Source organism: Rhamphochromis sp. 'chilingali' (assembly GCF_963969265.1).
Source record: "Rhamphochromis sp. 'chilingali' genome assembly, chromosome: 11".
Lineage (NCBI taxonomy): Eukaryota > Metazoa > Chordata > Actinopteri > Cichliformes > Cichlidae > Rhamphochromis > Rhamphochromis sp. 'chilingali'.
Genome location: NC_137938.1, coordinates 16,828,983 through 16,855,417, shown reverse-complemented (window position 1 = coordinate 16,855,417; position 26,435 = coordinate 16,828,983). Strand labels below are relative to the sequence as shown.

The window sequence follows — 26,435 nt, the reverse complement described above, 5'->3', positions numbered from 1 at the left end:
AGAAGTCTTGACATTGATGCAAGCTCTCTTACCTAACCTGCAGGGGCTCATACCTGTCCAAAATTCGTACCGGCGAAAAAATACATTGCGTTTTCCATTTGTAGTAATGACAAAGTGGATTTACGTCGTTGATGCTACTTTCTCCATGTCCTCTTTTTTCTTTCACTAGCGGAAGGTAAGCAATACCCCGACGTTAGCTTGCTAACGTTAGCTTGCGATGATGTGTCAGCTAAGCGAGCTATCAAAGTAGTATTAGGTAACTGTCTTTAATTAACTATACTGGGCTGATTTTCAAACTTGTCCAAATCCGTGCGTTTATCCCGCTTTGAAATTATCTATGTTGCAGTACCCTGTTAGGCAGGATGAGCTAATATTACTGGGTGAAGTAGCTGCTGTGCACAGCCTGCTTCTGCAGCAAGTTAGATAAGCAATAAAGGAGATACGACTGTTTCTATTAAAGAAATGGGGCCACTAGGCCTTAACATCAAGGGTGTTTTAGCTGACCATTAGCGAGACCAAATGGTGAGTGGACAATAACAGCAGTTAACATTAAGCTAAGCTAAGTTAGCCTGTTACATAATCGTGGTGATTAGTCAACATTAAACCTTGTAAACTCAGCTGACTCGAGCTACTTCAGACTGATTTTAGGGCAGACTTGTTCTGAAGTTTACACTTTTGTATTTGACTATTGCACACGTGATTACATGTAATCAAAATGAGGACGCTGTTTTGTCACTAATGTGTGCTTCAACTTTCTCCTTTAGGTACACTCTACAATTATGGAGTTGTGAAAAAGAGGTGTCAAAATTTGGGGGGGAAGGTGGCCTTTCCCCTCAGGTTTGATGGTTGGGACTGCAGGAGGAGAAGGTCAGAGGGCTGGTGAAGTTGTTGCCTTTTGTACATAATTAGAGGGAAGACTATTTTTTGCAGATGTTGTACAATTTCTTTTGTATAAATTCATAAAGAAGTTTTGTATTTATTAAAGTCCTGATGCCATTGTACACTGCGAGCACCCAGCCTTGTGTGCGGTCCTTGGTCGAAATGGTGGACTGAAACGAGTCACGCAGAGCTCTGGAGTCGCTAGGGTGCGGTGGAACCTCAACACAAGCACAATTCTAGCACTCCAATCTACCTCGGCTGTTTTATTTTTGTCCTATTTTTTTCCCGATTGTTTCTGTTGTTTGTTGCCACACATTACATTGTTTTTGAGTGTGTTTGCCATTATTGGCGGTGGGCTGGCAGAAGGTCTTTGCCAAGAGGACAAGGGCTTCACTGTGAAGATTTGTCAGAGGTCAGGATGAATCAGGCACCGCTGGACTGCACCCCCAAATGCCGCTCACAGCAGCATGCAGACCAGGTGGTTGCTGCACTAACAAGCGGCTCTGAGGGGCAGCTCCGGGCTTTCCTGACTTCACACTGCCACAATGCAGCCACTTTGCGGGATGCCTTCGGTCGTACAGCCCTGCACCTGGCAGCCTCACTGGGTAAGAAGGCCCTGCTGGAGTGGCTGCTGGAAATCAAAAGTGCTGACCTGATGCTTAAAGATAAGGAGTCCGGCTGGACCGCTCTGCACCGCAGCGCCTTCTATGGACAGATCCACTGTCTCATATCACTGGTCAAGGTGTGTGTTGATGGAGTGCCATCAAAATTCAAATTATTACCAAGAAGAAACAGTCCAATCAAAGCTTTTAGTACTGTAAAATGACAAACCTTATTCTGAAGAGACTCAAACTTTGACCTACATTTGAATTTTGAATTGCAGCATGGGGGACTTCTCTCCACCCAAGACAAGGAGGGTCTTTCAGTCCTGGACTTGACCATGAAGGACCGCCCATCACATGTCTTGTTTAGAAACACTGGTAAGAAAAGCCGACCCCCTCAGACGCTGCTTTTAATGCTTTGGTTTGGAGATATGTCACTTCGCTTGTTCAAAAAAGAACAAAGCTTGGGCATATACTACGATTCAATATATATGTGATATCTTTGTCTTTTCTGCCTTCCCTTATCATATCACTGGTAATAGGTAAGTGGTTATCGGCTGGATCAGTCAAATGTAGCCCACATTGAAGAGGCTGTGTTGGCAGCATATGACTAACCACAAATAGGGACAGGTCCGATGGCAACCGAGCAGTCTATTTTATGATGATCAGATTGTAATAGTACAAAAATACAACCACCTGCTGAAAGCAACACGGCTGCTGCAGTCAAATAAGCAAAATGCAAGTGTGTGTGATAGGCAAAGTGCTGCAGAGTAGTTCAGTGTTGAAAAGCTCTGTGTAAATGTGTTTAAGTGCACTCTGAGCTTTGCTCAGTGAGACCAGAAAAGCTCACTGTGTCAGGTAACAGACTTATCATTATCATAGCTGTATCACTGGAACACAGGCGATTCAGACATATAATTACAATTGCGTATTCTGTTAAACAGTCTGTGTTGTGTGACGTGTTTGTGTTATTCTTGCAGCTGAAGCCCCTGCGGTGTTTAAAAGGTCTGAAAACAAATAAAGAATAAATATAAAAATGGTAAATGGGCTGTATTTGTATAGCGCTTTACTAGTCCCTAAGGACCCCAAAGCGCTTTACACATTCAGTCATCCACACATTCACACACTGGTGATGGCAAACTACAAAAACAGAATTTAAACCAGTAACCATGTTTAGTGTGCTCGATTTGATTCAAAATCACCAAGTCAAGAGCTAAAATTCTCCACTTTAGTTTCATATTGCTATATTGAGGCTTCAAAAGTCTGCAAAAGTTCCTACCTGCGCATTGTGGACCTCATTGTGTATGTAGTAGGTTTCCAGGCTTTTCTAGGAATAGTTATGTTATTTTCCAGGGAATTGATTGGTCAGCAGGTAGTTGTTTGGTATGCGTTGATCTCCTTTGTGGAACAGAACAGTCCAGAGCAGCCTAGGACTGCTCTGGACTGGCAGGCTGCAAACCTAGGCCGTCTGTCAAGAGCAGGCTAGGTTTGCAGCATATGTGCTGTCTCACTGAACCCCAAATCCAGTTTTGCACTACAGGCCTCTGTAGTTAAATCGAACATTAGGTGGAGACAGTGTTTTGGCTTTTTTTTTTTTCTTTTTTGAAATAGTGTTTCTTTCTTCACCTTAGACCCAACTGAAGTTTACACGTGGGGAAACAATACAAATTTCAGCCTCGGTCATGGCAATCAGGAGAGCCGACAGCACCCTGAGCTTGTCGATGTCTTTGCCAGGACTGGAGTTTACATCAAGCAGGTAGGCTAACAACGCATTGCTGTCTTAACATTTCTCAAGGGAGTGGGAAAGTGTTTTTCTACCTCACACCCTCAAAACCCAACTCATGTGTATCCCTGTAGCACCAGGAATGCTGTAATAGCTCCGTGTTTTGACTGAGTACCAAGATATTACATTAAATTTAAAAAAAAAGAAAAAAGCCAGTGCACATGGGTGTTTCAGATAAGCCACATCACTTGGGTAAAACCAGTAAAACACTCCTATCCCCAGAGCCCTGTATTACACCACCTTCTCCTCAGGGCACATGAAAATTTGCAATGTTTTTTTTTTTTTTTCCCTCCCCCTTTCAGCTGTCCAGTACTGTTTAGTCCACAGCAGCTGAAATAATGCTTATGCTGGAGAGCTTCAAACTGTACCTGCGATAAATGTATTAAGTTATACATTAAAGCATATTACATACTATAATGGGGCATATTGTAGTGAGTCATGGCCTCATTTCCCGGTTCATCTAGGAGGTGGCTGGATCAGTAATGTTATTTGAGTCTAATACAGCATTGTTTCTGTATCATCAGGCGTGGTCTACCATCTCTTGTACAACCTTCATTTGTGACTTAGTGGAGCTGGTCTGTACATTGTTAACCCCTGCTAGCTAAACTGTGCCAAGCCAGGCTACAATTTCATGCGTTTGTCATGTCTAGGCTCTTAGTGTGATTAATATAGCTCCTGGAACCAGTTCAATTACCCCTAGTGGTCTGTGTACCCAATGGGTGTCGGAATAAGATAAGACTGCGTTTGCTATATTTTCACTTTCTGTTTATCTGTTGACTAATAATTTATCTGTGCCCAATGTTGTGTAATTGCTGTTTACAGCTGAAAGTGTGAGGGTTGTTCTTTTTCTTTTTTTCCCTCTAACCTGCAGGAGTCATTTCATAAAGCTAGTCGAGGACAGGTGGATCTGATTTCATGACCATTTCATGACCCTGTGAGACTCAGTGTAGTCTTTGTCTACCTAGTCCAATCCAGCAGGTGCCAGAGGTTAAATATTAATTCCACAATGACATGTTTTTAATTAAATGAGCTATACTCATGTGTACGCATGTGTGTGGATGTCCACATCAATGCGATACTTCAGGAGACATCCCTGTGCTCTATTGAAGGCTTGAGGGGAGCGATGTATTAGTAATGATGTTTGCTTTTCCACCTGTGCCCTGGCCTTTTATTGCCGTAGTGTTTTACTATCGCTACAAGAAGGGTTGGCCCAGGGACATGGAAAGAGATGCATTGCAGCCTCGTACGTGAGGTCAAAATTATAATGACAAGAGCATTAATCAGCACAACCAAGCACCTTGTAATTTTCCTGTAGTGGGATATGCAGGCTATTAAAACTGAAAGCAACAAGGGGATACCACAATTACGTTTGTTTCTTCTTTTTGCAGGTGGTGCTGTGCAAGTTCCACTCTGTGTTCTTGTCTCAGAAAGGCCAGGTGTTCACCTGCGGGCATGGACAGGGAGGCAGACTTGGCCATGGAGATGAACAGACTTATCTGGTGAGATCTGGTCATCATGTCAAAATATATTTAAAACGAAATGAAGAATTCCTTCCTCTTTAATGAACAAATATATCAATGCATTATCATCATAATCATGTGCTTGTGCATTTTATTGCTTCAGTTACAGAAAATTTAGGTTAAAAAAAAAAGTGGTTTTGAAACTTGATCTGGATTTGATATTCATTTAAATCATAATTCTAGACAAACACAATCTATTTTAATCTATTATAAATGAAGTTCAAAACAGCCAGGTTTTCTTTGTGCTTGCTGGCTTGGGAAAACCTTAAACCTCAGTTGTAGATAACGGGTATCATAACGGTGGTTATCAGCTTTCTCTGGTAAGCCAAGCTTTCTGCTTTGGTCTCCATGTGTGCTCACATACAAAATGATCCCTATGAGTGCCTCCTCCAGTCAGAAATGTTTTTAGATGATGATGATGATTATAAAATAGTGATTAAAAAATATATAAATAATACAAAAATGTCAGTAAAATGTAGCATTTTTAAAAATAAAATTAGATTAATCCTGCAGAATTAAATATTAGTCATGAGATTTAATGCACAAAGCTTAACAAAACTTAACTTCATACATCACATTGTTGTTTGATCTTGTGAGCATCTACAGTCTTGAAAATCCTCTATTTTTACTCTTCAGCCGTAAAAGGCTGATGGGTTATTTTTGTCACTCCACTTCGTCCTCGAGTTCACAATCTTGGGTGTCCACATCACTCTAGTGACGTGATTATTCCCACCAACGTTTTTTTCCTTTCTTTTCTGTAGAAAAGCAGATTTTGTCAGTTGCCAAACTGGAGGGGCGCTCAATATCTCCTTGACTCAAAACACATATTTTAAGGAGATTTTTAAAAGCTGTCAGCACAAAGGTTCACTTACTTTGTTCAGTTGACACTTTTCAGTACATGCTGAAAAATTTGTGTTCAATAAAGCCACAGGAAGTACAATAATTGTGTTCACTAGAGGATTATGGTTGTCTGTGGGACTTGGAGACGGGGATGGTAAGTGAGAGAGGTGCTTGTATCGCATCTGTAACTTAAGATCCCAACTACACAGATATACGGTACAGAAATGTCTTTAAGTCTGTTACGCTAAATGCACAGTCTCATTTGCTTTCTGAGCTTTTAATGGTTTAACCAATGAAATGTAGAGCTGTGGTATCAGCCTTCTGCTGATACGAATTTAACACTTCTTTCGTGTACTTCAGATGGGCTTGGAAACAGTTGTTAAACCCTCTGCTTCTCTCTCTTTATCTTGTTTTATATTTTTGGCTATATTTCTTTTGTCTCATTCCTTTTTTTGCTTTTTTCCAGGTTCCTGGAATGGTAGAAGGCCTGATGTCCCATCACTGCTCCCAGGTGGCAGCAGCTAAAGACCACACAGTGGTCCTGACAGAGGAAGGCTATGTTTATACGTTTGGTCTCAACACATTCCACCAGCTGGGCCTAGTTCCTCCTCCCGCCTCTGCATTTGTACCTAAACAGGTAGGAGGTAGCAGTGGGAGCTGCTGATGTTTTGCAGTGAATCAATCAAGCTTTGGCTTACCTTTAATTAATTTGGTCATTATTAGTATATAAAAGGACCTTATGAATTGATGTTATCTGTTTTGTTTTTTGTTTTTTTTATGATGTAATATTTGCTTTTCATAAAGGTTTTCTCCAAGATGCTCAAAGGTAGGACTGTGATTGGAGTTGCAGCAGGAAGGTTCCACACAGTGCTATGGACCAGGGAGGCTGTCTATACAATGGGACTCAATGGAGGCCAACTGGGTAAGTCCTCATCCTTAAAGTCAGCCAAAATATTACCACAAAATAAAAAAATAAACACTTTTCAGATACATGATATGATTTAACAGTTTAGATCAGTCAGTTTAAGATGAAACACACAGCAAGGGGTCATGTGTGACCATGCCAGAGAACAGAGCCAGTATATTTAGCACAAATTCATGAATAATGATTGTATTGCAAAAGTAGCTTTGCACAATTTCCAGTTTACTTATTGTAGGAGAGACGTTTTATTTTTGTAAAATGCCATTAATAAGATAATAAGGAGATTTAAAAAATAAAATAAAATCATTCCATGTTTTGAAAAAACTCTTTAATAATCACTTCCTTTCTGGTATGTTTTGTCCTCTTTTCCAGGTTACTTGCTGGATCCAAATGGAGAAAAGTGCGTAACAGCCCCCCGGCAGGTGTCAGCTCTGTACCACAAGGATGTAGCCATATCTATGGCAGCAGCTAGTGATGGTGCAACGGTAGTTGTGACCGAGAAGGGGGATGTGTACCTCTTAGCTGACTACCAATGCAAGAAGATGGCTTCAAGGTGAATAAATCAGTAGGATATCGTGCCAACCTTAAAGTTTAGCGCTCTTAAACCTGCAAAAATGTATATTTGGGCCATGTGGGGGCAGCAGAAACAAAGTATGAGCTCAACATTATCATGATCCCCATTTAGATTGGTGTTGTGATCAAATAATTAATCATTTACACATTGAGCAGTAACTTATTCTGAGTCATCTGTCTGGCTATTTGGCAAGCTTGCATCTAGTATTCAGTCTCCTTTAGCTTTGGTTTTGTTCGCCGCTGTTGTTTCCACTGACTCCTGATTGCTAGATGATATACTCAGTTTGGCAGTGGTTTGCTAACTGTGTTTCTGTGCTTATACTCACTGCTAAACAAAAGTTGAAAAAAAAAAAGGGTTAAAATTGGCTGGCTAAAGGGTTAAATTGATCTTCGTAGCAAAGCCAAGCGTAGCTGCAGAATCGGCTGATAATTTTCTGTCGGTTCATCACTATGAGAGACTCAAAGGTTTCACATTGCCATATTATTATTGTGTTAGACTAGACCATAATCCTATACCCGAATCAATAAATAGCTTTTAGATTAAGCTATGTTAAATGGCCCATCTTTTAATTTGATAGAACAATACCATCTGGAATCAAATAACTAATGGACAGTCTTCACTTTGCTCCAACCTTCTCATATTTTTCTACTGAAAATTGCTCATACTCTGGCAAAAAACGCAGCGCTTTTATCTGTCATTATGTTAGAGCCAGATGTGAAGATTTTTTTACAAGCACAGCAATTTTCTCATTTATTTTGTTTTCGAGCGATTGTTTTATCTATAAATATAAGTCTCTTTCACTGCAGCTCAGAAGTTGCTGCTTGTTTAACGTGTAGTCTTAATGAACTGCATTTCAGGCACTGCTCTGTGTCTGACAAAAAATATTTGAGAACAGCTTTATTAGAAGTTTGATTTTATTGTATTAAATATCATCCCCTAGATTGGAAATAGTTGTCTATTCTGTGAGTTCTGTAGTTTAGTGTCGTACATACAAATGTATGTATTTGTAAATACATTCCTGCTCTTCTTTCTTTTCCGATTATTGATTTTGATGGGTCTCTTACAGGCAGCTCAACATCAGGAAGGTCCTGGTCAGTGGGGGGAGTCTGGACCATCGAGTAGCTCCACAGATCTTGAACGAGGGAGGAGCGGAAAAGGTGGTCATTCTGGCGTTGGATACAGCTGGGAGGGTAAGTGCACTGTTATGCAGCGCTGTGCTTTTTGTTCTACTTTAGAGGTGCTTTAAAAACCACAAGACAAGCACCATTTAGTTCCTGTATCTTCAACAGAAGAGGGATGTACAACAGTAAAGCTGTAGTTCACTTGTGCTTCACTTATTAAATTCTGGTACATGGAAAGAAATACATCCTGTTATTTTTATCATCACTTTACTTTTCCTATTCTTATCTAACCTATGCTACACGGTTACACAATCCAAAATCTGCCTTACCTGTGTGACAGCCTATAGATAAAAATGGTGAGTAAGACTAGTTTTTCTCTTGTCTCTGTCAGGTGTTTTGCTGGCGTTCCACTGGCAGCTCGGTGAGACAGTGCCGGTGGGCGTACGCGCGTCAGGTCTTCATGGCGGACATCGCTCTCAGCAAGAACAGCATGATGTTTGTGACTCAGGATGGAGAGGGCTTCAGTGGTGTGTGGGCTGGAGAATATAAGAAGTACGGGGAAAAGAAAGGTGAGGAATTTAGGGGGGAGAAAGGTGTGTTAAGTTGGCAATTGATTTATTTATTTTTCCTCCACACTTTTTTTTATCCGTGCTGGGATTAGACTTTGTTATATTGTGGCCTATCTATAAAATACATTTCAATGAAAGTTAAGAGGAGTCCCTTTAAATGGATTATTACAGTATGTGGTAAATGTTTTCCTTCTGTGTTACAGAGGGCAGTGTGGAGGTGTGTGGCCACTCGGATGTTGGGACACTGTATGAACGAATCCGCCTGGAGAAACTCCCCTATGTCCACAGAGCTGTCAGCATTACCATGGACTCAAAGGGCCGGAATTTTGGAGTTCTCCAGGCTGACCCAAAAACCAGGTACACATACCCTCAAGTGAAGAAAAGGCACTACAATAAGGGACGGACACTTTAGTAGAGCTGTAGATAGAGACTTTGCTCATCCCACGCTGGGAAAATACAGTTGTTACAGGAGTACAAGGTCAGGAAGAAAAAGTGAATTAGAGATGGATTAGAAAAAATAAATGTCGTGTACAAAAAAACCAAAATATTATATAAAGGTACACAAACCTAAAAAATTGCCTAATCCAGCAGCCCACACATGCAATAGTTTATACATCTCTGTTAGGTAACCCACTGTAGGTGAAATGGCCATGAAAAAGTTTTTTGTGTGTGCCAGTGAGCACAGACTACTTCCCAGTATGAAGGCAACAATGCAGCACCAGAAGGTACACTGTCCAGAATGATTGTAAGGTAGTTTTATCTTAAACATTTTGGATAAAATTCAATTATTATTGCCTAGAGAGCCACTTTTGGATCGGTTATCCACTTAAAGCTTGAGAAAGAAAGCAGCTTAAACACAGCCTCTGCGAACAAGGCGTAGATAATGAAATGACTAACACCTAAGGAACAACTGACATGAAGAAGTAAAGTCTTAAAATCTTAGTTCTTTATGTCTATGAAGTATGATATCTAAACTTAAGTAAAAAGAAGAGGTTTAATATTCTGATCTTTACTAATAATAATCACTAGTGTAATAAGTTCTTCCATCCGCAATAAAAACATGGTTATAACTATCCACTAGGGGTGTGTTTTTATAATCGATTTATCGATTAAAATCGATTCTGGCTTGGATAACGTGAAATCGATTCATTAAAATCCTGAATCGATTTCTTTAATATAAATTTATATAAATATAAATTTATTTTGCCCGAAATGCCAGAATCTCAGGTTAAACCTCACAAAATTTCAACAACCACCCTCATTTCTGCTGTTCAATACTGAACAAATTTAAACTTTTTAAAATTATGCAAAATGCAAAACGCTTAGCCGTGTCTCTAATAAAACCGCTGTAACGTCAGAGGTAATGTTCATATGTTGATTAATGATTTTCTTTCGTTTTTGATGTACTGCAGAATATTTTTATAAAATCCAGGCCAGGAAAATCACCTTCATGTTTTTCTGTGTTTTATCTTCAGCTACTTTGACACAAAGGCATCTGCTGTGATGCTCACACCTTTGATAAAGTCTTGCGAGTGTCAGCTTCCTTTTTATAGATACAAAAATATGTAAATCTACTGATCTGAATTATAATATTTCTGACTGTCAAAATTTCCCAGATTCAAATTGAATTGAATCTAATCGAATTAAATCGAATCGTGGATCAAATCGATTCGGGACCTTGTGAATCAGAAGCGAATCGATTCTAGAAATGAGTGATGATACCCAGCCCTACTATCCACACTTCAGTAAAATCTTAAATGTTAAATACTTAAAAAGAGGTACTTTAAAGTCCCCCCCCCCTTCATACTTAAAAAGGTCACTAAATGATGTGTTTTGGATTCACACTGCAGCTGCTTAGGCATGAATCAGGAGAGTGGACTGTTTCTCTGAGCAGCTCGTGCCTTATTTTTTATTTTTAGATCTCCTCTCTGCTCATTACATTCATTGCTTTATTAGGAGTCAGCTGGGAAGATTCTTGTCTCTTTAAGGGCTAAGCTACTTGCTATCATTCTTCTCTTGTTATTCAAAAGCTATGTTATATCATTTCTGATTAAACTGGATTTGAAAGATTAAATCCAGTTGGGTTTTTGTGTGTGTGTTTGTAATGAATGAGTTTTTATCATTTAAACCTCAATCATGTTCCCTGTGTATATGTACTCCAGCCTGTACGAGGTTCCCAGCATTTCTCCGTCATCCTTCTCCCAGCACTTCGGGAGCCTTCTGGATGAGGCGGACGAAATGGACAGCATCCACGATGTGACGCTTCAGGCTGGTGATCGCACTTTTCCGGCTCACAAGTACATTCTGTCCATGAGGTCCGAGTTCTTCCGGAAGCAGTTCATGTCTGAGCACTGTGGGGTCGATGAGGAGCTCGATAAGGAAGTGAGGAAGAGCGAAGATGCCGTGGGGTGCGATTTGCTCATTCTGGAAAAAATCCCACCGGACATGATGGAATACGCTCTTCACTTCATCTACACAGACTCTTGTGAGCTGCTGGTACACGGGGCGAGGCCGAGAGTGTCGGGGGTCATTACAGTCCCAAACCAGGTGAGGGGGGGAAAAAAAAGGAAAATCATATGTGCTTGATTACGCTGTACTGTAATGTAGCTTTTTCTTTATGCTACATTGATTTTTAACTCCACAATAATTTCATTTTCATTGACCTGGGAGGTCTGTTAGCTCTGACTCGGCTGTGTTGATTCATGAAGACTGTCTTCTGCTGTATCCATTGCCTTGGCCAGGATTCAGAGGAGGGCAGGCTTATCAGTAGCCTGCAGGACTTGGGTCTGAGTGGTCGTTCAGCCCTCGAGGTGTACCGTTCCCTTCCACCTGCAGCCAAAGGCAACAGTGACAAGGCCAAGGGCAAAGGCTCCAAGCCTGGCAAAAAGGGGAAAGGAAGCAAAGGTGACAAGGCCGGAGCCAACGAGGGAGGTGCCAACCCAGTGAAAACCTTACAGGGTGTTGCAAAAAAACTCGGCCTGGGCAGCCTGTCGGCACGGTGAGAAGCCGAGCGCACTTTAAGCTCAAGGGCAATACAGATTTCGTGTCCTTTGTTTTCATCCATTTTTTTTTATTTCTGCACAGACTGGATGGTGTCAAATACGAAAATGGAAAAATTAATGTTACAAACAAGAAAACAGGCAACAAACCAAAATTCTACCAGAAGAAATGGTACGTATGTGTGTCTATAATCAGCTTTAGTTACTGAATAAACTGCAAACTTGTCAGACACAACTTAACTGTTTGTATATTTTGTTCTTTCTATGTCTGTGCAGCTCTTATCTTTGTGATGTCACTCTGAAATCTGAAGATGGGAAAGAGTTTTCTTGTCATAAAAGTGTCCTCTGTGCCAGACTAGGTAAGATGAATCAGGTAGCATTCAAATCAGTAAAAACTGTAACTTCAGTTTGTTTTGCACAGCTGTGTATGGCATAACATATCATTTGCACCATTTAATTCTAAAAGGGCTAACCGCTTAAGAAAGTAACTCATTACCTTTTGTAGCACAACTGGTTTTCCTTCCTTTTGCCTGTAAGAGAGCATGCAAAGGTAGTCTGTAGGTTCAAATACTGTTACTGAAAAGATGAGTTTTTATCATGCATGTCATCTAGATACACATGCTACCCCCTCCTGGATCCAGAATGACTTTTTCAGTAATCCCGTACACCATATTCTCCTTAGCTGAGGTAACAAAGAGACGTGTAAAAAATGAACCTCACAAAATACAATACCTGTAAAGTGAACCAGATGTTTTAAAATGGGTTTGTTTTTAAGATAAAAACCCAGTTGAATGTAAATGCAGAGTTTCTGTTCAAGCAGTAGGATTGTAATTAACAGTATTTCTTAGAAGACTGTGGGGTTGGCTGCAGTTTTGCAGCCAACCGTTCTGACATTCCTAGGGTACTTAATATTGGTCCATGTTCTGTCCCAACACCAGCTGTCTATATAAATAAATCCCCCAACCCAAAATTCTGCAAATGCAATCGAGGCAGTTCCACATCCAGTTCTTCCTTAATTATTGTAGGCCTTTTTGGAGACAATATTCTCCAGAAGTACACGTGAGAAAACCTAGTAACATGTTTTCGATAGTCATCCAGTTTGACCAAAATTGAAACCTGTATTTTATGTAAATGTTCGCTTCACGTGAGTAGCCAAATTTTAGTGTTGATTAGAAACACTTTTTTTTTCTTTCTTTTTTTTTTTGGAAAAATGTACTTCAATTGTTCTCTTGTTTCTGTCCTTCTGCAGAGTACTTCAACAGTATGCTCGGTAACCCCTGGATTGAGGTATGCCAAGTCCCCCATCCTTCTGTTGTGATATATATAATTATTATTATTTTTTTAAACCAGTCACAGCTCTAAAGTCACACAGTTTCGTACTGGTACTCTGATAATATTGTCTTGCAACCCTTCAGGCCACGTCTTGTTCTGCACTCGAGATGCCCACTAGCTCAGAGATCCTGCAGGTCATTCTTGAGTACATTTACACAGATGAGTCACCCACGATTAAAGGTAACCTAACAAGTTTGGGTTTTTTTCCCTAATGAAAACACATTTTGAATTGTTTTTTATGGTCATGTGCTCTCCAAATTTAGATGACTGTGGGGGAAAACCCCACACTGATCATACTGTTCTCTCACTTTTCCCTGCCAGAGTCTCTGAATGTAGAGTTTGTCTGCAACGTGTTGGTTGTCGCTGACCAGCTCCTCATCACACGGCTAAAGGAGATGTGCGAGGTCGTCATCACGGAGAACCGTACGTTCTCTTACTCCAGTTTGTGACATAACTTCTTGCACTTGCACTTTTCTTTTTCTTTTAGTAGCCCCCTTCATTTGAGAGTATCTAATTCTCTCTTCTTTTTTTTTTTATTATATTTTTATTGAAGAAAAAAAAAAAGGACTTGTTACAATAAAGTGCATTGACATTATTTAGTCAAAAAAAAGAGAAAAGGAAAAAAAAAAAAACCCTTTTTCTTAGTCCTTTTGTTTTACATTCTGATAGCAAAAAAATAAAATTAACTCATTGGCTTGACAATGTGTTACATAATGCAGCATGTTTAACTTATTTACAAAAACTACATTAGGTACATATTATGAAGTTGAGGGTCAACCTGCCATTTATTCCATATTTTGTAGAATTTGTCTTTCCGAATTTTTAAAAAGAATGTCAGTTTTTCCATTTTAAATATTTCGAAAACCACATTAAACCAGTCCTCAAGTGTTGGCGGAGTTGGATTTAACCACTTTCTGGTTAGTGATTTTTTTTTTTTTTTTTTTGCTGGCCGCTAATAGCGCTTGTAAGAGTTTTGTGTCCCCTCCCCGGACCGAGTCAACAACCAAGCCCAAGTACAAATTTACAAAATTGATGTCAAATTTTATCTTAAAAACCTCACACAAAGTTTTATGGATTCCCAGCCAGTAATTTTTTAAGTTAGGGCAGTCCCAAAAGATATGATAATGATGTGCCTCTTCTGATCCACATCTTCTCCAGCATTCTGCTGTCCCATTTTTATATTTAGTTTGATGAGGGGTTTTGAAAAATCTAATAATGTTCTTCCAACAGTGGTCTCTCCAAGATAAAGAACTTGTTGAGTACCAATGAAAATTACAAATCCTCTCCCAGTTCTCGTTTGTTATACCCATCCCCGATTCCAATTCCCATTTAATCTTAACATTTTGAGTAGTATCCTTCCTTGCTTGAAGGAGCACATCATATAGTTTGGAGATTGCCTTTCTCAGAGAACTATCATATGCTAATTTAACTATCTTAAAAATTTCTGACTCAACCATATTTGGGTTTGGGATATTGCAGTGTTTATTAAAGTAATCCCTCATTTGAAGAAACCTGAAGAAATCTACTTGTCTTAAGCCATTTCTTATTTGTAAAGACTGGAAACTCTGTAGTGTCCCTTTATGTGTGAAGGAATGGAATGTTGTTAGTCCACTCTCTATCCAGGACTGAAATCTAATCTAGAGTATCTAATTCTCAGCATTAGCCTTGGGGCATCTGTTTAAAGTTAAGTTCACATTGTCCTCGTGTCATCTTGATTCTGAATAATTTTATACATAGAACTCATGAAAACAATAAGCACACACAGCTGCATCGTTTCAAACCGCTGCTTTTCTGCCCTCAGTGACTCTGAAGAACGCTGCAGAGCTCCTGGAGTTTGCCATCATGTACAATGCAGAACAGTTAAAACTGTCCTGCCTCCAGTTCATTGTGCTCAACATGGCCGCTCTGCTGGAATCAAAGTGAGAACTTAAAGCCAGTGTAGCATTTTGGATTCAAAGTGGTGTGTTCAAGATCATGAATATGTTTAGTAGAACGTGTGCATGTAAATATGGATCCATAGAGCAGAGCAAACAGGAGAAGTGTTTTCTAATCAATATGTTTTTGTTTTGTGTTACTTTGGTGTCCTCAGAGCTCTGGATATTCTCAGTGATGAAGTGCTGGTGGAGCTTTCTGCAGCCTACAGGAAGATGGTGAGTCCCCTTCCACCCTTAAAAACACCCCAGTCTGTGTCAGAATTTCTTTTTAAAGATGCTCATTGTTTAACTTGATTTCTTTTTTTCTTTTCCCCCCCAGTGAAATAAAATAATTCTTTAAAGTGAACAGCAGGGGGCAGCTCTTGTAGTTGTAGAAAGACATGCAGTTGTATAAAAGCCTATAGGGGAGCAACCCTTGGCTTCAGTTTCCTGATGACTTTATGGGCTCAGTTGCTAGGTTAAAGTTACACTGAACACAACATAAAGTTCACTTTGTACATTATTATCAACAGGTGGGGCTTCACCTAGTCTGAAGTGATGTCGCTACATCTGCCTTTTACTTCCAGTCTTTTGTCACAGAAATCATCCTGTTGTTCTGACTTTCACTGATAAATCTTAAAATTATCTACACAATGTAGAGATTGAGCTGTAGAGAGTTTCTCCTGCCTCTGCAGACTGAAAACATGTTTGTCGATTGATTCATTGATTAACTGTAGGTGATGTAATGTTTTCTAAGACAGCCATACTTAGATTTATTTGTCTATTGCATAGAGTTTTTCATAAGTTTTTCTTTCTTTTTCTCCATTTGATTTCAGATCCCAGCAATGCAGAAGCGTGTTATCACACCATATCCTGGTGCACCAGACCTCAGTATGTATGAGGATGAGGATTTGGACTCCACATTCAGCCCTAAACCAGAAGCAGATTTGGATCACTCTTGCAGGTACAGTCAAATATGGTATTAACTTGGTACACAGTATCACTATGTTAATTTCTAACGGTTTATAGCTAAAAGGCAGGGAATTATCTGTGATACCTTTAAAGACGTCTATTAAATGTCTTCAGTGTGTCAGCCTAACAATAATCTGCTAATAATTTCACACATTGTCTTTTTCAGGGAAATCCTGTTAAAAAAAGCTAAAATGAAGGCTAAGAAGAAACCAAGGAGGCGCTCTGATAGCTCAGGGGGCTATACTCTCTCTGATATCATCCAAAGCCCTCCTGCTGCTGGTATGTGGCTGTCAGCTTCTTTGTGAAGTTGGATCTTGTTGTTATTGAATTTATGACGTTACCTAACACATGCTTCTTTTTTTGCTCAGTGGTCTCCCCATGCCTGGTGAAGTCAGGTAAGGTGAACTCGACTGAGTCTCTGCAGGAGCTCCTCACATCAGACTCTGAAGGCAGCTACATGGGGGTCGGCAGTCCCAGAGACATGCAGTCACCTGTTTTCCATGAGAGAGCTGAGGTTAATTTTACATCTTTAATATGTTGCACATTGCGTGTAGTTAGAAGTGTGAAATAATTAGATGAATTGCTAGATTAAAATCAAGACTGCAAAGATGGTCGAGTTAACACTGTTAAGTTAGAGTTGAAGTGTTTGTGAGTTTTATTATTTTTTTATCTGCAGGATGAGAAAACCTTTAGCCAGAGGCTGAAGACCCCACCCAGCACCCCAACATCTATTAAGAACTGCCTCCCAACTCCCCCCAACTCTGCTCCGCAAACCATCCCAAAGGTCCTTCCCTGGTAGGGTAACTTTGATGGTCTGAAATTTATCAACATTTTTGTTGTCTTATTAATTTGTTTTTCCCACATCTCCTCGGCTGAGAAATGCAGGTTTAAGATTGAACAAAGGCTATCTTGAGAGGATGTCATTTTATCCTTATATCCACCCACTTTATGTTGAGGGGGTGGTTAACAGAAAGGAAGCATTTTCAGCCCTGATAAATGAATAACCACTGAAATCTGAGCAGTATATCTTTCATATTAAGTTTGACTCTGTTTTTTCAATTTGCAGTCCTGCTCGTGCACCTCCAGTCTTGGATCTGAGAACCATCATGGACATGGAAGCCAACTCTCTGCAGACTCTTGGAGCAACTCCTAAAAGCCCTGGAAGGTGGGCGGGTGGTCTACAGTGTTTAACTGAGAAATCTTCAATGAAAAAATGATTTATACCACTTATTCCAGTCAATAGAAGGGAGTGATGGGTTTAATTAATGACTAATATCTGTACATTACACATGTATCTTTCAGTTCTTAATCCACTGTCTGGAAATGAGAACTGTTGCTTACTTGAGCTCTGCTTATTTTCCCACCTGTCCACAGTGTCAGCACCAGCATTAAGCACTCCCCTCTTTCCACTAAACTGTCCCAGAAACAGAGGAAGATGCTGGCCATGGCTAACAAGGAGGCCAGTGCGGAGTCCACAGCATCCAAACCAACCCCCACAGCCACTCCATCCAAAAGCAGTGGAAAGGCCTGGTGAGTGAGCCCAAATACGAATACCGCTACTGTCATGGAATACCTTTGTGTTCCTGATATATTTCAGGAAATCTCAAAAGAGACAAAATGCATTTTGTGCAGTGAGCCCACACATTCCTACTCTGGATGGGACAAGTATTTGTGAAATTGTGTAGCATGTAGAAAATATCAAGAGTGGAAATCTCCCTTCTCCTCTTAGCTAAAATGCTACTGTTAATCCCTTCCACAGAAAGTGTGTGTGTGTGTGTGTGTGTGTGTGTGTGTGTGTGTGTGTGTGTGTGTGAAAGCAGGTTTACAGCTAATACAAGTACAAACAGCTACAAAAGCTTTATATTTCCTATTTGTAAAGTAGATCTGCTTTATTAAGAAAAATATTTGTTTACATTGTACAACAGATAAAAGTTGGCTTAGTGAAAATGCATCATTGTGATTGTTTGCCTGCTTGTTGATGGTTTGACAGCAGAAGGCTTATGTTGCATCCAGTGTTTAGTTAAAAGGCTTGGAGAATACTTGTGGTGGATATTTGTTGCTGTGCTTGGATTAGGTAACACTAACTATACTAGCAATATGATCAATTTGCATTCTGTTTCTGAAACAGGTTATAAGATGTGCCACAGTCATCTGCCTTGTGATCTACCCTACACTATGATTTTAGTATTTATTTATTTGTTTTTACCCTCAAAGTTGGGCATGCTTACAGTATAGGTCCCCTTTGAGCTTGGGCATTTGAAACCTGAATCTGTGGTTAAATTACTCAAAAAGGGACAAGATGAAGAAAGTTGTGAGCCACTATGTAATGTCTTAAACGCACCAGCAGCTACAGAAAGGGTAGCCACCTTTTGCTTTTAATTGTGAACTTCTTCTTCCCTTCTATGATTTCTTTCCACCTGCAGGGTAACTGCTGTCCAGTCCCCACCCTCCTCGTGTTCATTTCGGGCTCTGCTGGAGGAGGAAGAGAACCATTTGATCCGAGCAGGGCAAACCGGAACGCAAAGGGGCCAGAGCACCCTGGGATCCCCCATCGTTGCTGCACCTGCTGCCAGAAGGGTCACATTCAAGTGTGCTGAAGGCAGCGAGTCAGAGAGACCCGCGGGGTAAGCAGAAGTCAAAGTGTAGCGTACAGGAGTAAGGGTTTCTTCCTTACACACTGGAGGTAGAGCCAAAATAGCCTCTCTTTTTAAGGAGATAGAAATAGTCCTGAATTGAGACTCGAATCTGTGCCAAATATTTTGAGATGGCCAAAGAGTACCTCATCTGTTACATAAAACATATTATAGGTTGCTGCTGCAGTAAGATTGAGTGTTTCTGACTTGTGCTGCTGATTTCCACTTGGAGGCACTATTGAGGTTTCATCATGTATCAGCTGTTGTGTTTTTTTTTTTCCAGCAGTCTGCAGCCCTGTAGATAACCAATTGTCTTAGCAGTAATCTCCCATTATTTTTACTTCTAATTTCTGCAGCCTGAACATCAAACTTGGCCCCCAAAACAGGAAGACAGTATATACGTAACACAAGCAGGCACTGTTTCGCAGCTAAGACATATAAAAGAGGAAGTGATAGTGATTGTTTAGACTTATTGTTCAGGAAACGCAAAAATAAAAGCTGTGATTGTAACTAACCATAACGCTAACTAGTGCCAGGGCACTGATAAGATGTGCTGTAGTTGGATAGGCTGACAGCCTGAGAAACGCATTAAGCTCTTTGTTGTGTGAGGTGAACGGCTCTGAATGACCCAGTGCTGCTGGGTTGACCTGCCCTTGACTGAGTCACCCTGACCTTTACAATGTTCCTCAACAGCTGGATAAACACGGCATGCACAGAAGATATTCCTAGCTGTAGTAAGTGGCGTGCTCTTTCTTTCTGACGTTGGGTAGCTCGGAAGCAATGAAATCCTCTATGTTTGGCCACCTTTGCAGCTTTTAATTCCTTTCAGGTCCGCAAAGTCAAGTTAATCTTGTCTATCTGTATGTAAGCACATCTCTTATCTGATTTCATCCTCCTCTGCTGTATGTTTGGCCATGCTTCATGCTGTTAAGAGCAGACTGCTAGATATTAAACAGCTGTGAAAGTAAGTCAAGTGAAATCAGTGATGTTAATCAGAATTGATAAGGGCAGCCCTTGTGTCACAGCAGATCACACAGAAACGGGAGCAGGTTTCAGGTTCGCCCGGGTATTTGGATGAGCAGACACGGACGAGTTCAAGGCTCAGGAAGCAGCCGTGCACGCTCTTGTGTCTGCCTTCTGGGACACAGTTTCCACATCCCAAATCAGATTTAATAGAGATGCCTTTATAATCTGCGCTGTGATTGAATGTCAGACATTTTTTCCTCTGCTTATGTCTTGTGGAAATATTTCCAGCGTTGTCTCTCGTCCAGATGAACGATCAGACAAACGGAGGCCCCTCTTTCCATACGACATTAGCGTGCGCCATAATGGAGTGTTTTTGGCAGGATTTGTAACAACCCGCTATATAAACGACCTACAAACTAAAAAAAATCACTTAAAGCACACACAAATCAGTCTAAAGGTAGCTCATTTGTATGAGTCAGGTCATATTTTACCCACTGTGTTGAATAGATGTATTCTTTAACAAACATTATATATTTATACCCTCTTCTCTAAGTTGTTGTACAAGTATTTTAGGAGGATTTAGAAATGTGAATATATATATATACATGGTGTTTCAAGGGAAAAACACCATCTATAAGCAGCAGGAAAGGGGTTTAAGTCGGCTTTCAGTCAACCTTTGTGCACACTTTGAATCCTCTGACAGCTTTTTTTTTTCCTGCTGTTGCAGTAACTCGCCTCATGTTTACAAATGATAACAGGTGTGACTTTTCTTATACTGTTGGAGCAAGGTCTGCATTTTATTTTTAGGCTAATCCATTTGGACACTGATGTGTGAGCCGTCACGTTTTGGAGTCTGTTTTTCTACAATTTTTAGAGTCAACAAGGATGCTGAATATAAAAGTCTAAACAATGTGTTTGCGAACGCAAATCCCAAAAAATGTTGCTGTGTATGTCCTCGGTGTGTAAATGGATATAGCTTGTGACTGTTCTTACCTTCATTCCTCTGACAAGGGAAGATTAACAGACTGAACAGTGTGCTGCATGCTATCAGAAACCCCACTGAGCTGCTGAATGTAATGAAACATGTAGCTATTAACTTGGTCTATCAGAATAGCTTTGGGGGGGACTGAATGAGTGGGAGAGTGCAGTGAGAACTGCAAACTCTGACACAGCTTTACTCTATAAATGCATTACACAAGGCAGCATTAGAATATGCTGGTATTTTTAAACTTCAGCAGTAAGTCAGACTCCAGTGGTTTGTGCCCCTCGTCATCAATTCTGCTCATATCTTTATGAACAGAATTTCTAGTTTCAGCCAAGAGGTGAAACTAGAAATTTGAAATTGAATTTGCAAAAAGTTTTTTGCGGATGATGTGGTCTGCAGTAATGAAGACGCTTTACCAAGTCTGTTTTGGTAAAGTGAGGGCCAAACATCAGAGCCAAGTTATCATCTCACTGGTGAGTCTACATTCTTACCCTCACCTATGGCCTCGAGGTGTGGGTAGTGATAGAACTGGATTGCAGATACAAGTGAAGGAACAAACAAGTTCCTCCGAGTGGTTTCTAGGCTGTCCCTCAGAGATGAGGAGCTCAGTCATTTTGGTGTGGCTCAGAGTAGAGCAGACACTCCTCTACATTAAAATGAACCAGCTGAGGTGGTTGAGGGATATAACTCCTGAATCCCTTTTAGATCAGGTGTTTCAGGCACATCCTACTTAGAGAGGACTCTGGGGCAGACCCAGGAAACCCCAGAGAGATTATGTCTATTGTCTGGCTGGCTTGGGAATGTCGCTATGTCCTCTGTCTCTTCCCATCCATCCCTGTGTCCCTGACCCAGACCCAAATAAATACCATGATATTTGACACAGCACACCTAGGAAGAGTGCTGTGTCAAATGCAGCAGAGATCAGAAAGGGTTGTAGCTTGACTTTTTATTGTAGCATGTGCAGCAATCATGTTAAAGTCTTCAGCAAAGCATTTTAACTTCAGTACTGTTGTGCAGTAGTGGCAGAGGCTTGTTAAAGCCGGGTGGACAGGTGGCCATTCACACACCGGAGCTTGTCAGTAGTGGTTGACTCAACCTTTGTCCACTGACTCAGACTCTTGTTGCAGCACTGGATACCAACGTGTGTGTGTGTGTGTGTGTGTGTGTGTGTGTGTGTGTGTGTGTGTGTGTGTGTGTGTGTGTGTGTGTGTGTGTGTGTGTACCATCTATCCCCTCAGGCCGTGGGTGCTGGGTGCAGTGGGCAGCCCTCCCCTCTCCTCCCTGGTGACCTTTGCTTCCATCGTGGAGGAAGAGAAGCAGCAGGAAGCCGCGCTGATCCGCAGCCGAGAGAAGCCGCTGGCGCTCATCCAGGTAACACATTGTGTCTGTGTGTCACAAGCACGCACACACACCCTTGGCATCACTGATTGGATAGCTTCTGTGCACAGCGTCGGTATGGAAAACATGGCAGTGGTCCATCAGAAGATGCTTCTTGTGTCTCCTGTCTTGCCTTATCTGACTGACTTTTACCTAATCAGCATTGCACTCTGTACAGTGCTGGTTAGAAATGAGGTGTCTCCAGGTTTGTCTCTTTGACAGCACACTCTTCTCCTCTCCAGCTGGTTGCCAGACTTCTGTCAGAGCCTTCACAAAAACACTTTTTCCCTGTGAGGTTTTCTGGTTGCTATTAAGTAAAACACTTATTACCATTAAGCTTTCAGCGTCAGCATTTTGTTCTTTTCCCTCTCAATTGAAGTTTGTTTTTTGTTGGGTTTTTTTTTCAGTTTTTTCCTTGTTATTTTCTGTCTTTATAGATTGAAGAGCGGGCCATCCAGGATCTTCTGTTCCACTATAAAGCCCATGACAACCCAGATGAGCTGATAGTGGTGGAGAGGTCTTCCAGAGGTCCCATAGCAGTCCCGACCTGGAACAAACACTGATGTTTAACGCCAGTGACGTTCACCACAACCGCTACATACCATCAATGTGAGAACATCTCATCCCATAGTCACTCTATACTTCAGGCAGTTTCCTCAAGATCCATCAGTCCATACTAAGACGTACTTGGGACTCATCATCCTAGTTTAAGAGGAGTGTGATGCGAAGCTCGCTTCTCTCTGCAGTTTTAGGTTTAATTTGTTTTATTGCTGCTCAGCATTTTGTTTGTGTGTGAAAGAATGAGTGTTTTTCCCACAATTGAATACAGTACTGGGACTGGGATGAGTTGTGCATGTTTTTTTTTTTCTTTTGATGTACTCTTTACTCAGCAAAAACAATGGCATAAAAACTAAACAACTCTTACAAATGAATATTATTAGTGATGTGAAGTTGAAGTTGTCAAAGAAGTGAAAATGTGAGACGTTCCAGGCCACACAGAATGTGTCCAGGCTACATCACAGGGGCTCTCTGGAGCTTAAGAGAAGTTAAAGAGTGCCAAACATCATCTGTGGTAGAGCATCAGGAGCAAGTCGTATGTGAGCTGTTTAGCAAGGCAGTACATTTTTTTTTCTTTTATGGACCCCCCTGCTTTATATCAACATTGTGTGCTTCAGTTGATCTGCAGTGACATGGTAATTTTGCAGTAAACAGTAACCTTTACTTTAAATTCAAACACGCTCACATTTGTCATAGAATAAAAAGCGTTATTTGATGAAGTTACAGCGAATGCTTAAGCCAGACTATACTCAGTAGGGTTGATTGTGTTCAACTGCTCAGTAATGTGTTCTAGAAATGCTCCTGTGCCTTTCTATTACATGATAAACAAAGTAAAGCAGCTAAAAATAATTTTTTTTCTCCTTATGGTTTTACTCTCCAGCTCTTTTCCTGGAGCCAGTGTAAGCTTGGTAGGTAATGTTCTCATTTTCAGATGCCATTTTTGCCAGTGCGTTTGTATGTTTGAGGCCTAAAGATGTGATGGGAAAATGGCATGCAATAATAAAACATCTCACCTGTGCAATGAACCTGGCTCCTCTCTGTGTTTCATAGATCTGAGTGGACAGAATAGAATTTTAGAATTTCTAAATAAAGTCTTATCAGAGAGACTCAGTCATTCGCTGGATAATGTGGATCTCAAAGTATCTAATAAAAAATAACATTTAAGCTCTCCATCTCTCTGCACGTCATCTGCCCTGCATGAGCAAATGACCATTATTAAGTCTCAACCTGTGATTAACTGTGATGACCCCGATCTGAGCAGAGAGCACGGTGATTGAGGGATTTTATTGGCTGTAATTACAGGTAGAGCATCACATTGGAAGTCAGGAAGAGACAGCTCACGGGGAAAATGTTAATTACAGATTAAGATCTATTAGCTGGTGCAGAGATGACACATGAATCAATGCCTCGGAGGGAGAAAACTTCCTTTTTGACATCACACCAACGTAGCCTGGAAACTAATGAGAGATTTTTTTTTTCTTTTCAAAAGGACTGCTCATGCTGTGCATTTGTGTGCTGAATAAAAATTAAGTGGTTTAGCGTGTAGTGTAGTGCCACATGACGTCTCCTAAATATGACTGTAGAACACAAGCTCAGATAAAGTATTAAGGAGTATTAACCAATAAGCTATAACTTTAAAACCTAATAATATGTAGAGCCCCCTCAGGGCATGGATACAGGACAGGAAGCAGATCTTGTGGGTTGTGTGGGTTGGCTTCTGAAGGATCTCGGTTTTCTTAGGAAATAGAGACCACTTATCCCCTTCAGCCTGTTGTTGATGTGGACGCACTTGCGTTGCTCCATTACATCAAGATCCTGCCCCGGGGTAGACATGGATTGTCTCTGATTCTTTCCAAACCACTTCACAAACTCATCCACTAGTGCCTCCACCCCACTAACACATTCAACCAACCACTGCAGAACTGTCAGTACTGTAGGTAGGTGGCACGACCCCGTAGTAGTACTGTAAATCTGAGCTGTACACTGTGAACAGGAATGCAGACAGAGCAACAGTCTTATATACTGCACCCTGTCTGTCAGGTGGTCATTGATGTATGAGCTGGTCAACATGTTTACTGAGATTTCCTATAGCTGAATCATGTTAAAGGAGGTGATCTTCACTGTGCAGCTGCTACCACCCAAATGGGAGCAGGCTCTCTGCAGCATGTGGATGATTAGATTCATTCTTTGTACACAAACAGCAGAGGGTCACACAGACTAGAAGTGTTGGAAACAGGAAGCCTGGCTCTGTTAAAGTCTCACCGTTATGTTTTTCTTCAGTTGGGATGCTGCGTAAGTTTAACAGAAGAAACGTATTACCAAAAATCATTCAAACTGGTCAAACATCTCACTGCTAATTAGGTTAATGAGTAGAAGAGTTGTGTTTAAAAAAAAAAAAAGGAACATCTTAGAGTTGTTCAGAAGGAGAGGTGAATAGCTGTGTGGCAAAAAGTTCAACAAATAAAAAAAGATTTTCACTACACAACAGCAGGAAAAATAGGGATCATTCAATTATGTTTTCGACAGCTGGTATCTTCTGCTATCTCACCCAGGATCTCAGACAGCTGGCTAGCACAGGTCCTCAGAACCTTGGGGCTGATGCCACCATCAACACTTCAGTGCAAATGCAGCCATTTAAGCAATACTTTTGGCTCTTACCATTTAGATTAGCAAGCCACGCAGCCTTTACCAGAAACGTTATAGGAGAGAAACGAGACAATGAAATCTATGGGAGGATTGTTTTAGCCATTAGCTACTCTTTGTTAACTGCTTAACCTTTACTTTTAGATAAATAGCCATTAGCAACCTTTAAGCTTAACAATTTTATCATTACATGTCATTATAGCCTTTTACTTCGTCTATATCCATTTAGCTATGTTGATGCTTTTCACTCAGTTTCAGTGACTGACAATGTAGATTATATTTTTTTAAATTAAGTAATGTTTACATTCCCTCTGACAGCTGCATTAGTACCTCCTGGGCTATATTTACCCTGGTTAGGAATCAGTGCTGTAGTATTTGGCAAGGAGAAGTGTGACCGAGCTGTTCGGCATGTTCGAGGAAGGAGCGCTCATCCTCTCAAGTGGTGCTCACTCCTGGCCTTCCAGCCGGGCAGATGGGAAAATCATAGGGCTGTCCTCAGGATGGTGAAGATCACTTCAGGATTAATTTGTTTATGGAGAAAAAGGGACATGCTTGACGTCTCATGGAACACATCCTACATTCCCAACTGCTTTGCCTGGAGAGTTCCAGGTTAAAGCAAAATCAAGGTCAAACCCCATTCATCCAGCCAGATTTAATCACTCATCGAGTTGCTCTTCATGGTCATGGTTATAATTATGATGCTTTAGCAGCGCTCCGACTTCTTCTTTTTTCTTTTTAAATACTGCGTATACAGTATGCCAGGAAATACCAGAATAGTAATTTGTTTTCATTTCTTTAATCCTGAGGTGAATTGTTTACTATCTGGGTCATTCAGTGAAAATTCACCTCACCCCCACAGAATTATTGATTTTCTTCTTCTTTTTTTTTCCTTCAGTAAATTTAATGAAGTCCATCAAAGTACATAACAGACAGAAATTTGGCAAATTTGGCATTTTCCAGATATCCTTATTTTTTCAGTATTTTAAATGCCTCCGAACTTATTAAGTACAGGAGATACATACGTGAAGTTTTCAGGGCTGAAAAAAATATTTGTTATATTTAAAAACTGCAGTCAGATTATTTTTAAACTCAGTCCAAGTGTCACAATCTGAAGCTATTTGAAGAAATAGTTTTTTTGTTTCTCCTATAACCAGATTTGAGCACCAGTATAATGGGAGTATAATAGTGTCTTTCACTAAGAATAACAAAACCGTGTGTGATGTGATGTAGCATTTTTAGTGGCCGGT

General features: G+C 40.6%; 1 protein-coding gene across 1 annotated transcript; it reads left to right on the top strand.

The window, feature by feature from the left end:
* ibtk (inhibitor of Bruton agammaglobulinemia tyrosine kinase) lies at positions 1–23,570 on the top strand. Its single transcript, XM_080896159.1, has 29 exons — positions 1–175; positions 765–1,621; positions 1,763–1,859; positions 3,113–3,237; positions 4,653–4,763; positions 6,091–6,261; positions 6,429–6,546; positions 6,919–7,099; positions 8,187–8,310; positions 8,633–8,810; positions 9,014–9,167; positions 10,973–11,357; positions 11,552–11,808; positions 11,895–11,981; positions 12,086–12,168; positions 13,059–13,096; positions 13,225–13,321; positions 13,463–13,564; positions 14,943–15,060; positions 15,231–15,291; positions 15,891–16,018; positions 16,193–16,305; positions 16,395–16,540; positions 16,703–16,821; positions 17,093–17,191; positions 17,401–17,556; positions 18,450–18,650; positions 21,849–21,981; positions 22,425–23,570. The coding sequence occupies exons 2-29, from the start codon at positions 1,298–1,300 to the stop codon at positions 22,548–22,550; spliced, it is 4,032 nt and encodes a 1,343-aa protein (XP_080752285.1). The 5' UTR covers positions 1–175; positions 765–1,297; the 3' UTR covers positions 22,551–23,570.
* The last annotated feature ends 2,865 nt before the right edge of the window (positions 23,571–26,435 follow it).

What these genes read in the sequence shown, in the direction of transcription:
- ibtk (XM_080896159.1), top strand. Translation starts at nt 1,298, where the DNA reads ATGAATCAGGCACCGCTGGACTGCACCCCCAAATGCCGCTCACAGCAG. An exon ending in CTGCAGCCTACAGGAAGATG is followed by an intron (nt 15,292 to 15,890) that starts GTGAGTCCCCTT and finishes ATTTGATTTCAG; the next exon opens with ATCCCAGCAATGCAGAAGCG. An exon ending in GATTTGGATCACTCTTGCAG is followed by an intron (nt 16,019 to 16,192) that starts GTACAGTCAAAT and finishes TGTCTTTTTCAG; the next exon opens with GGAAATCCTGTTAAAAAAAG.